Source organism: Nilaparvata lugens, chromosome 6 (genome assembly GCF_014356525.2).
Source record: "Nilaparvata lugens isolate BPH chromosome 6, ASM1435652v1, whole genome shotgun sequence".
Taxonomy (NCBI): Eukaryota; Metazoa; Arthropoda; class Insecta; order Hemiptera; family Delphacidae; genus Nilaparvata; species Nilaparvata lugens.
Genome location: NC_052509.1, coordinates 17,191,486 through 17,204,810, shown reverse-complemented (window position 1 = coordinate 17,204,810; position 13,325 = coordinate 17,191,486). Strand labels below are relative to the sequence as shown.

Here is a 13,325-nt window from a genome sequence, read left to right as displayed (position 1 = left end):
CTAAGACAAGTTACTCTATAATTTGAAAAGATATATATTTTTTTCCATTAATTTACAAACATTACTCAACTGAATTTCAAATCAGATTTACTTGATCTATGAGAGGGAATCTCCAACGCATTGGATTTCTGCAAAGCGGCTTTCATTTCACCCATCAACTCGTGATAGTCATTAAGAGACGATTCCTTGATCAAGTTTCTACTCAAAATAGTGTTCATAAAATTCATCAACTTGTCTAAAAGTTGACTTTTCCGCTTTACTTCGTTTTCTAGAGCACTCTGTCTCATTTTCAGCTTGCACAGCTTTTCCGCTTCTCTTTTTTGCATTTTGGTTGAATGTTTCAGCTTCATTTGTTCCGAATTTTGTCTCTCTTCCTTATAGTTCTCAAAATGCATGTTCAGAATATCATAATCCCACTTCATGCGTTCAAGCTCAATCTCTTTTTCTTTCAATGTTTTCTTTGTTGTATTGAGACTGGCTACATTCTTCTTGAGAATATCAACCTGAAATTCGAGATAATTCATTTATAGTTTTCCAATACTATGTTTACATCACTTCTTGCTTATCGGATATCGTGAAATCAATATATTACAGCAATAGTAGGCCTACTGTCATATAAAGAACATAAATATAAGTTTCAACGCAAAGAATAAAAAAAAATTACCTCCAATCAAATTAGTTTCCTCTATAGAGCTTGGAAAATTAATTTCTAATATATAGTAAGGTGGTACAGGTAGACAAACGTTACTCACTGAAATAAGAAAATGTATTTCTCCATAGACCTTGAAATATTTTTGTATTTACTTTTTACTTTTATTCATAAGAAAGTGGTAGACCAACGTTATCCACATTCAATTGCGTTTTATTTGATTAGTGGAGATAATATCTTAAAAAAAATGAACGCATTGTATGTATGGATCAAATTTATGAAATATATATTGGTCATTCATATTTTACAAACCCTTAAATTATGTTATTGAGTTTATTTAAAATCTCCAAACCATTGAGTAGGAGTCTAAATTTTATCAGCTCGAGCACTTAAATAATCAGCTCGAGTAATGTAATAATCAAATCCCATACTAACCTGTTGTCGTAGAAGATGAGAATCTTCCCTATCTTTCTTCAGCGCCTCTTTCAGACTGGCATTCTCCCTGGTCAATTCCTTGACGCTCTTATTCTTTCTTGCTTCTTTAGCCTTCATGTTCTCGATTATCTCTTTCAAGTCCATGATGAGCGAGAAGTTGTTGAGCATTATGTTATTGTAGTAGTTACGCATTTCATTGAACGCGAGATCGTGGTCGTCCATTAAATCTTTGATGTGTTGGTTCTTTCTTTCGTCCAGTTCAGCCATTTCTACTTTCTGCTTTGTATCTAGGAATAGTTTGGCATCATAAATCCTTTTCTCATAGATGAATTCCATCGATTCAACCTGCGTTTCGAGATCTTTGCGGATATCAGTCGCTTTCTCAGCCAGTTCAAGTTTGAGGTTTTTGATTTCCTGCTGATGGAAATCCTGCGCTTCTTTTAACTGATATTTCAGCTCTGTTTTATCGTGCAATAATTCATTTTCTTGCTCCGCGAAATCTTTTTCCGCCTGGAGTACCGAGTTTTTCTCTTTTACTGCCATTTCGTTCATTTTCAGATTCTGTTCGTACTCGAGGAACTTGACTTTCTGGTTGACCCATCTCAATTCTCGCACTCTCCTGTCGTCCGCCAACTCGAGATCATGATCCTGATTCACCAGTTTTGCTCGTGCCTCGTCCAGATTATGTGTAGCCAACTCCCAGAATGTTCGCAGCTTGTCTCTCTCCATTTGAAAGTAGTTCCGCTCTTCCCTCTCTTTCTGCAGCCGTTCGTACAATTTGTGTGTGTATTGTTGGAGCTTTTGAAAGGTCATTTCTGTGGTGTCCAGACCTTCTATCAAAACAGCTTCTTTCTTTTTCTTCGGACCCATTGTGCTATAGAATTGAATCAACTGGAAGAAATATTCTCTCGTTGAGAAATGTATAGGCTAACACAAGTCATTTGAATTATCAAACTACAATAATGAATTTACAATTATGCGTGATTTTAAATTGATCACATATACATATTCATACTGATTGGATTGAAATCAATCAATTTATCCAGTAATGAAATATAGATATGATTTGAATAAAATATGGAATCTCTGGGTATGATTTGTACAGTTATTGAACTATACATGTATGTATGAACTTCACAGATCTTCAATCTCCTTGTTTTTCTCTTAGCATAACAATAATAACTAAAGATTAATCAATTTAATCAATGTAAAAAAGTGTCCATGATTTCAAATAATGGATAGATTTGCTCTAATATCAATAAATGTTTTGATGGAAACTGAAGACAGTTTTGGTGAGCTTGGTATGTCAAAAGTAGTTTCAATTACTAAACTGAAATAATAAGTGCCTACTAAAACTATAGACTAAATCAATGCATTTTTGATTTACGAATGAATGAATGAGTAGTCAACTCACCTATTTGAGAGAAATTTGGGAAATTTGCTAGCGATTTTAGAAAAATCTAGGTTAAAAACCTCAGGGATTGGAATACCTTTGTGTTTATTTAAAAAATATTACATTATCACGCTTGTCTAGCTTTTAATACCAGTGGAAACAGCTGTAAAAATAATTGTCAATTTTATGTAATTGACATGTCACAGATGCAGATATATTATCACGTTCGATAGCTGTGGATACTTATGCTGGTAAAGATGGGAAGAAGTTAAATTTTAATGAAGATTCAATATTATTTCATAATAATTCCTTCTCATATCAAAAATTCGATAGAAACTATAACTTCTATCATGAAGTGATAGCAACAGTCAAAGAAAATTCAAGAGAATGCTCAAAAAATGATGGGGAGCTTATTTTCATCTCCCCTCATTTCCACAACACCGCAATTGATAATATTTTTATCCTCTACGGAAATAACTGGTTTTGTCAATTTTTACGTACGCTGAAATCATTGGGGAGTTATCTGAGTGGTGGCTTGGATCTGGAAAAAGGTCGACCCTCCTTCGCGCTGGTTCTGCAAGGAAATGCCACTGCAAGAAAGAAAGACTGTTGGAGGGAAAAATGTATCGCAACATTTTGTCTGTCGTTGTCGTCATAATTTCGATGACGGTGCAAACATTGATACTCGAGAGGACGGATGGGAGAGCGGCTGTAATTTTTGGACCGCAAAGTTAGTAGTAATAAAGTTCGAAGGTAGCAATAAAGCCTGATGAACCGAAACCGGGCATTATATAGCCATAAATTCAAGTTAAGGTGCAAGGCTCTCTTTTCCGAATTGTGCCACTATGGGTGGCAGAATAGCTGTGTGTGTGTGTGTATGTGTGGTAGGAACGGGTCCTGGAAATAAGCCTAACCCTTGCCGGGCTTTTTGGGATGGTGAGAGGGGACTTCTATAATTAACGACCCCCTTGGGACACTGAGGACTTTTAGTGAAGCTTCCCCGTCGTCTGCCAGGGCTGTTCTGTGCAACCAAACGACACTCTCTTACATTTTGCTCACTTTTTTCGATAGATGTACCATCTACCGGTCTCAGCTTATCAAAATAGCACAAAACTCAGATGATTACCAATTTTACACGTTTTCAGTTCACACTTGTGTACATTCACAGAATTGATTTTGAACTCGGTATTCCTTCCACCAATAATAGCTATGAGTCGTGATAATAATTTTATTGTTCATGAATAAATTCATAAAACACAAATTAGAACAATAATTACTCATATAAATTGATCAATCAATTATTGTGATTGACTTCTAAGCTTCCCTTATAGTTTTTCATTTATATTTTTTTTTGTCTTGTTTCTACCTAACTGGTCCCATTCTCAGTTGAAATTCTTCTATACAGGGTGATTCATAATTATGGTAAAATATTTTAATACGTGATAGTAGAGGTAAAAATAAGAAAAAAAGTTCATATAAACATATATCCATAAACGCTTCATTAGCGAGCTATACAGGGTGAAAGATTTCGCCCGGAATTCAGCTCCTCTTGTGAAATACACCGATGCTGAATTGTTTGGGGACTAGTTTTTGAAAAACTTATGCTGGACTCATATGTGAAAATATCTGAAAAATTGAATAAATTTAGTCGGGAAGCTGTAGTGTGAGTAGTTTTTGAGAAAAAAGTTGAAATATGCAAAAAATCTAAGTAGAAAAACACAGACTTCTACGTTTGATGCCTTATAACTTTCTTTAATGACCAGTAAACATATAATTTTTCGCAATAAAATTGTAGAGAATTCAATTCTGAAAAGGATTTTTTTTTTTGTTCAACAGTGAGCTAAAATATTTCTGAAAATAATTTTCAGCTGATAATTTCTTTTAAATATTTTCTTATTTAAAACATAATAAATCAGCTGTTTTGGAACAGCTGTTATTAAAATCCATGTTTTATTTGCAATCAGCTACAACTTATGAGTTCTCTCCTCATAAAACAGCAAATTTTTGTGGTGTAATGAACTACATAAGAATACATTTTATTCAACTTTTATATGAATTTAGTTTACACAGCTTACATAATCCTTTTCAGAATTAAATTCTCTACAATTTTTATTGCGAAAAATTATTTGTTTACTGGTCATTAAAGAAAGTTATTGGGCATCAAACGTAGAAGTCTGTGTTTTTCTACTTAGATATTTTGCATATTTCAACTTTTTTCTCAAAGACTACTCATACTACAGCTCCCAGACTAGTTTTATTCAATTTTTCAGATATTTTCACATATGAATCCAGCATAAGTCTTTAAAAAACTAGTCTCCATACAATTCAGCATCGGTGTATTTCACCAGAGGAGCTGAATTCCGGGCGAAATCTTTCACCCTGTATAGCTCGCTAATGAAGCGTTTATGGATATATGTTTATATGAACTTTTTTTCTTATTTTTACCTCAACTATTAAATCAACATATTAAATTATTTTACCATAATTATGAATCACCCTGTATAAGCCAGAAATTCACCACTCACACACATAAATATATTTTATCCCTTTCATCAATTTTTAATCATTCTACCGCTTTAGCTGTATTTCTGTCTATTTCTCCTTTTTCCTTCTTCTCGTATTCCTACCCGGTCCCGGTAATGTTGTTAACATTGGATGCTGAACCAGAAGCTGGACCACTCATCAGATATGAATGCTTGATATGGCCTGCTTGAACTGCTAGCTGATATTGTTCAAGTGATGGAATATCTATTTATCTTATCGACTTATCATTTCCACTAATCTTCTATGATTTTATAAGATGCCCCCCCCCACCAGAAATTATAAAAACTCAGTTGCTAGAGCTAAACGCTCTCCTTGAATCTGAAACAAAAAAAAATGTCGGCAGAAGTCATTCTAAACACTGCTGAGCTTTTTGGGACCACCCAATATTTGAGTTTGAGAAACCAGAATTTCAAGGACGGACGCGGTCTTGTGAGCACCCCTATCTTTTATCATGCCATTCACTATTATTTAGTGAGTAAATTATGTATAGCTATTTACATGTGTATTGTGTATCGTTACATTTTGTGCACTTGTTCAATTCAATTCAAAAAGTTCTTTATTCCTCTCAAAAACCAAAAAAGAAAAAAGTTGACAATTCCTTCAGTTCAACATAAATTCTCAAACAATAATTTGAAACAAACATAAGAAAATAACATATCCTATTATATTAAGCGAGCGATTTCTGTATGTCTGTTTATATTTCTATATCTGGTTATTTTTATATCTGGTTATTTATGTTCAACGGATCTCGAAAACGGCTTTAACGATTTTCACGAAATTTGAAACATAGTAGGTTTATGATATAAAAATTCGATTGCACTAGGTCTCATCCTTGGGAAAACTCACTGAACGACATTGAAAATATAATTCATCCTTGGCTGAAACAGCTGAGACTTTCGTCGTCTGTGGATAGTAAAACGTGAGCGACTGATTCTGTGAAAAATCAAAATATCGCATCCCCGAAATTCATAAGCTGGTGTATAGCCACCTGTAAAATATAAACACGATCATTTTAGAGAATTGTGTTCTGTTCATCAATAAATAAAAATAACGAGCAAAGCTCGGTGTCCTGATATTTGAAGTTTAAGTAGGAATATACCGTGAGAAGAAATAAAAATCACTTGCAAATTTAAAATGTCCAATAATAATTATTGGAATTGTGTATTTTTACTGGGTGTCTGTTATAGAATATTCGTTTTTTTCAATTATTTATCTCTCAAGTTAATAGCTCATTTATTATTATTAAGTTTTCCCTAGCTCTATCTCAAGACAGTCTCCCAAGATCTACTACTGCAAATCAATCAATCAATCAGTTAACCAACTAAATTGGGTTACAGGTTGAAGGTGGAACGAGCCGGAGGCGGCTGGTGTCCGAAGCAGCAGATAGAGATGGGCGTGCGCGAGTACATGGAGGTGGAGCTGGGGGCGGTGCACCTGGTGACGGGGGTAGCGACCCAGGGTCGCTACGACCACGGTCGTGGCCAGGAGTATGCTGAGGAGTACACCCTCGAGTACTGGCGGCCTGGCCTACCCGACTGGAGGCAGTACACCAGATGGGATGGCAAACAGGTAATTTTAACAAACCGTTATTTGTGTTATTTTTAACAAAATAGCCATAGTAAATGAGAACGACTTGATATTGCCAAAACCACTAAGAGATTTGAAATACTTGATTCGGTTGTTACACCATGATCAATCCCTAGTAAACTGAAAGGTTGGATATTGAGCAGCAAAATATACAGCGTGGGTGAATCACCATTTGGCCATTAACTGTTGAACAATGAAGGTTGAGCTCTACTGTCATTATTTGAGGCTAGACCCGCCCAAGAATTCCAAATATGGTTGCTCTCATGACCATATTTGAAATTCAAGATGAATCGAGACGTTTGTGGTCACACTGAAGCACCCTGCACACAGGGATATTAGTAGCGTACACCAACTGCTACGTGGAAGCGAAGTATTGGAAATAGTCATGTACAATATTGAGATCACGGAATTCCCGATCCCCCGTTCCCGTAGCAGCTATCGCTGGTAATTCCATGTGTACAGCGTACTTGAGAGGTTGTCGATTGTCAATCAGAAGTTTTAAAAGGGATTGTGTTAGTGAAGAAGGAAGAGGAAGTGAGAATGAGGAAGGGTTGTCAAAAACTGAGAGACATGGAGAAATTTGCTTTGGAGAATGACCCGGAATCTAATTTGATTGATGAAGGACTTTACTTCGAAAAATAATAAAATTTGTTAATCGACTGATATTCTCAGAAGAAAAGGATGAGCAGAGTATAAATTGTAATGTTGTTTTCTACCATTTAAGTATCAACACAGATCTGTTTACTTAGTCTATGGTATTAATTGCTCTGAAAGATCACATTCTTTCTAATCCTTTCATCAACATCATATCAATTATTACCTTTCATATTATCCTCTATATATTCTTATGATCTTATAAATGATATTTCATCCATTCTGACACAATAAACTCACATTTTGAGTTTCTTTACACGATAAATAATGTAATGAAAGTACAGTATCCAATAATTTGAAGAGTTCAGTAGATTAAAGACTCAATAAAGAGTTTTGATATAAGATGAAATTCCAATCGAGAAATTCACCCCCTAGTAATTGGGCATACGCACAATATGTATGCTAGAGTGGTGTTCTGGGTAAGGGCGGGGTGGGTGGAATGAGGTAGTTAGGAGGAGGTGGAAGGGGTGCGTATATGACAGCTATAAAGGAGAAGTTGTGGTGAGTTGGGAGAACAGAAATGCCGTGGAGGCATCCTCAACTCTGAAAGAATTCGGCGCTGTGCTGCGTTGAATTTTAGTCATGCGTGGACTCCCCGTGTTAAAGTGGTACCAGAGAATCATCGCAACTTTCCACGCACATTCCTCTCAATAAATCTACATAAAAACTGATTACGATGTTCAATCATTGTAGCAGCATCTTAAAATCCATTTACAATGTAAAATAATGCAGTATTTTTTCACGTAATTCACAAATTAAAGTGTCAATGACCTTCCGTGAAACATCTAAACTCTCCTTGAAGAAAATATAATGAACAGAAACCCTACCGTATTGAGCACTTGACCTCTTCAAGGTAGTTGAACTTCTAATTAATTTGATAATAAATTGATGGCAATTTAGGAGCTGTTAGGGAGCGGCTTGACTCAGTGGTCGCGCTATCGCTATCGCTTAGAATCATGTGACCGCTTGAGCCAACTCCTCTAAATATGGATAAATGAGTTGTAAAATCGCTTTCCGGTAGTTTGGAGCCCACATAAAACTGTAGGTCCATTCATCTCTCATTATCATCCCCCATTATCCACGCACAAGCCTAGATCTCATGTGGGCATCACCCTCAACACAAAAAAATCGATAATTGTATTCCAAGTGAGCCTCAATACTCAAAGCAACTACTCCAAACTCCTATCCGGGAATTAAACTTCAAAAAATTATGCTTGGATGAGAAAAATGAGTTTTCAAGAGAGAGCTTCAAGTTTCATATGTTTCATATTATTCCAAAAAAATTTAAATCGTCTATACCATGTGAACCTAATTTCAAACTGTAGTCACCCAGTGACTCATGATTGGGATACACGGTCTAATAATAATTGATACACTATTCTACTATTCTGAGTCGCTGGGAAAGTATGGGCAAACCCGGCTGGTTATTTTTAATTTAATGCTTATTCAGTAAAAATGGGGAGGTATAAAAAGCTTGATAAATACTTTCAAGCGTCGAGAGAAATGAAATGGGAGGAAAATTGCTCATCAGCTGGTCAAGTGGGAAAGGGATTTGTGAGGGGTTTTCCCGCCTTCCAGGAATTCCGATCCAGGAGAAGGGCTCTCCTGTTTTTCCATATGCCTCTCTTAATTAAATACCGCTCAGCTCTGGCTTAGTCACCGATACGGGACAAGCTCTTCAGATTCGCTCCGTTGCTTAGTGAGAGATTTCATTATCAAGCGGAATTTTATCACTTCCATATTCTCGGCCAGTTAAAAATATTATCATCGAGCGCTATGTGAACGTATATGAATCAGTTCATCAACCTCTGCAAGTGCTAAATTGGTGTGTTCTGGGAGTGATCTTGCACTGAAAACATTCCGACAAATGAGAAATTTCTTCAATTTCAAAAAATGGTTGATTCTAGAAGATTGTCACCTTGAAAGAGCCTCATCTCAAAATTCATAATTTTTTTATCAAGTTCTCTAGGTTTTCAAATATAATTGAACAATTTAAGTATAATAAACACCGATTCACATAATTTTTTGATCAATAGTTTCTAATCTTTAATTCCCAAAATGATTATTCTTCATGAATAAATTATTTTAAAAATTCATATCATGATGTACCTTAAATATATTTGTAAACATACAATGACCCGGTACGTCTATTGGATTTGAAAAAGGAGATTAATTACATCATTGCATGATTGTCCGTTGAATCTCATTAAATCTCTTCACATGGGTTTTATTGGAATTTTATGGACATCATTCACTGTTTAAAATATTTCAAAATGTATAGTCGTGTCGTAGCTACAAAAATGAAATTATAAAGATATAAGTCAGACTTGTAGTATATGTTATAGCTCTGAGACTTGGGTACTCACAGTTGGGGACATAGAAAAGATTTGTATCTTTAAAAGAAAGATTAGGAGGATAGTGGGCCCTGTTTACGAAAATGGAACTTCGAGGAGAAAAAAATAGTTAAATCGAGCGCTTCCTGGGCAGTGAAGACATCGTCGATTCATTAAAGCTGGCAGGATTAGGTGGATGGGGCACTTGGTGAGAATGGGTGATGAAAGGATTGCCAAATGTATATGAAGGGAAAAACAATAGGAGAAGATAAGGAAGGCCAAGGAATAGATGAATTGCTCATCAATGATGAGAGCAATGCTGATGTAGAGCATACACCAGCTGATGTAGAGCAGGATTTGAGAACGCTTGGAGTTCCAAACTGGAGAAGGCAGGCAGTGGATCGGGAGAGATGGAGAGGCTTTGTGAGGGAGGTCAAGGGTTGAAGCGACCTGTAGGACTGAGGAGTAAGTAAGTATAGTCATGTCGTAGTAATCATACATTAAGCTCGATCATGATTATACTTTTCATTGTCCATAAACAAGGTTCTGGACCATTGTAACAAGTTATTTGTCACAGGTAATAGACAAAACTGCAATATTAATTTGAACTTTCGAACTTAAACACTTTACAGACTGAGATTCCTGAAGATCCGAGAGTCGTTCAGGACGAAGACTGTTCGTTGTGTCTTAGATATAGAATCATGCAGTGAATTGAATATAATATATTTATGTTACAGGTTATCACCGGTAACAGTGACACATCGACTGTGGTGAGCCATCGCCTTATGCCTCCGTTTTTCGCCAGTAAAATTCGCATTCTGCCCCACAGTGTGCATAGAAGAACCGTTTGTCTACGTGCTGAAGTACTTGGATGTCCTTATCTCGGTAAATATTAACTCTTAAAGTTCATGAAATAACAGTTCATTCTTAAATAATCATTCTTACAGCTATGATGTATAAATTATATTCTAAAATCTCATTAATCCTCTATTCAACATTTTCATTTTACTGCATGTATATAAGCTGATACTGGAAATCTGTGTTGAAACTCATTCATACAAATAATTGAAAATACATTTATGATTGGTTCAAAAAGAGAAAACTCTTCTTCTCGTTCAACTTTGTTGTCTCCATTATCCTGAGTTACCCCAATGATTTCTCCCAAGTACATTGTAATTCACTGGAAATATATTTACGTTGGGAATGTTATTCATGACATATGTCAACCTTTCCACCTTCAATAACCCATTGATACAAATTTTATTTACCACGCTTCGACTGTGGGGCAGGAACTTGGAACTGGAACTGGTTTCTGGTACAGAATCTGTCAAAATTCTTCCCATGGGACGCGGAACTTTTCACTTGGTAAATTGTGAATCGGACAATTTACCACATTCTATGTACACAGAACGGGCACAAAGATAGCCATTACAAAAACCATTGTACCAAAATAATGCTCATCCTATTTTTTCATCGGATACAATGAAATAGCTTCCGAACCAGGCCATTATCACTGTTATTGGAATAATGTGATACAATGAGTTTTGAATTCATGTTTTAGGGCCGGTTTCCGAGCTCGGAACTTAGCTAAGTTCTAGACTTTGAACAGCTAGATTCAGAAAATTGGCTTTCCAACACGGGGCGTAGTCGTAGTTTTTATGATAATCTTTATTTTCTCATTTCTATAATTGGAAACGTTTTTCCTTGACGAAATGAGACATTCATAAATAATTCAAAATACCTGAAACTTTACATACTGTAAACGGAGGGGGGTTGTTTCTTCTCTTCTATAATATTTACCAAAATTATGCTATCAAATCTCTATTTGAATCCTTGATTGGTTGGGAGCTTTTGGTGGATTCGTTCATTCAAAAGCACAGATTATCATCATTGTCACATATTCTAGCAAACAAAGTAACTACGAGCCAGGAACTTTAATGAAAAATACTTTTTAAAATTCAACCTCAGGTTTATTGAACTCATTAACGAATCAATATAAATCATGTCAAATTTTCAAACAGAGTTACTCAGAAAAAGAAGGAATATTCAATTTCAATCTATACATTTTGGGAACCTGCTAACTTGCTGCAACTAAATTCGGGCCTCGGTCATTCTATGTACTAAATTTCGAGTTAAATAAAAACAACAGTTTGGCACTCACCATTTCAACAATTTCAAATTTTACTTTCGAGAAAACTTAATCCAAAACTCAATAAACTCAGACTCACTACACTCTACTTAAATTCACGCACACAACTAACCTTTTAATTCTACATCTACTGATTCTATCAATTTTAGATTACTATACAAACTACAACAAAAGTACTGATAATGAAAAACTTTTCAATTTGTCCCTCTGGATGGGCAACAGACCCATTCAGAGGACCGAGGCTCGCGCACCGTTACATGATTTTCCGTTCACGTCTCAATACCAACTGAGGCCTTTTCACTGAAAATTATTCCCCCACCACGAGCGTTGAGCATAACTTCCAGTGGAAAAGCCAAAGCTGCAAAAAGGTCAATGGTCGTACAATTCCCAAATACAGTAGCTTTTTCGACAAGAAATTGAAACTGCATTTGAAAATGCACGAAAATTGCTTTAATTTCGACAACTAAGCAACAAGTTAGCAAATTCAAACAAGACAAAGTCAATTCTCACACTAAAAACGCTGGGTTCAACATACAGTTAGAATCAAAGTTCATTTCAGTTAAAAACCTGAAAAATAATATAAGACACACAAAAACAACTACAATAATACCCACTCAATATTCACACTATTACAATACTATTTTCTTTTTATTTCATTTTGTGTTCAATTTCCTAGTTTTTCGAAATTTAATTTAAACGTGGTCTACGACTACGTCCCGTTTCGGAAAGCCAATTTTCTGTCTCTTAGTTAGAGCTCAGACTAACAGCAGACTACAGTTGTTTAAAGTCTAGAACTTAGCTAAATCCCGAGCTCGGAAACTGGCACTAAAACTGCAGAATGTTTTTTTATCTATAGTTTTTTTCTAATAATCTCTTCTTGGCTAATTATTGAGAGTTTGAAGTTAGTCTGACTACAGTCAGTCGACCATTATGTCAGCATTGGTTGGATAGGAAGCGTTCATTATTCGATCTCTCAATGTTTTGGTCGAAACAAGATTACAATAAGTTCATTCCATTATTGATAAAAGATGGGTCCTCCAACATCGTTTTTGGATGAAAATGTGATCATGAGTAAACAAGTTCAACTTGTTAATAAGTTCAATTTTTGGATACCGTGAGATTACAATTTTCGGTAAACTCATTCCATTCGAATACGGCTATCAATTATTTCTGGATCGGGTGAAGAGTTGAGAATTTAGTTTTCACGCAGATCTCTTTGACTAGTTCTCATTAAGCGGTCAAGCCCGCGGGCTGAATTGCGGTGGTGATGCATACAAACTGTTTGACACCCACCCAACCCCAGCCCACACCTACTCCTATATTGCCCCAAGCTAATTACAGTTTTGAAGGATTACGACGCCGTGCAGTGCAAGTGGTGGTAGAGTGAGCGCGCTCGCTCGCGCAAGTTAATTAAAAAATACATAGGACACTTTCTAATTTTGCAAAAGCAATCGCCCGTCGCGCCTGACATGTCCCGATGGAAATTCGCTATGGACAGCTTTTCGACGAATTGAAAACTCCAATATTAATGCCGACACAAAAAGAAGGTGAACGTTGTGAGTTGAGTTTTCGCTATCTGAA

The 13,325-nt window shown here is 35.9% G+C and overlaps 2 protein-coding genes across 2 annotated transcripts in view; one reads left to right on the top strand and one right to left on the bottom strand.

The window, feature by feature from the left end:
* The window catches only part of LOC111048598 (discoidin domain-containing receptor 2-like), a 124,001-nt gene that overhangs the window by 91,687 nt on the left and 18,989 nt on the right, over positions 1-13,325 (top strand). Inside the window, exons 4-5 of the mRNA XM_039430299.1 lie at positions 6,359-6,590; positions 10,333-10,480. Of these exons, the coding sequence (XP_039286233.1) occupies positions 6,359-6,590; positions 10,333-10,480 (380 nt within the window). The remainder of the gene's footprint in view (positions 1-6,358; positions 6,591-10,332; positions 10,481-13,325) is intronic.
* Positions 19-2,638, bottom strand: LOC111048599 (dynein regulatory complex subunit 4). The gene is made up of 3 exons (XM_022334516.2): positions 2,499-2,638; positions 1,085-1,975; positions 19-503 (listed from the first exon to the last, which is right to left on the bottom strand). The coding sequence occupies exons 2-3, from the start codon at positions 1,952-1,954 to the stop codon at positions 66-68; spliced, it is 1,308 nt and encodes a 435-aa protein (XP_022190208.2). The 5' UTR covers positions 1,955-1,975; positions 2,499-2,638; the 3' UTR covers positions 19-65.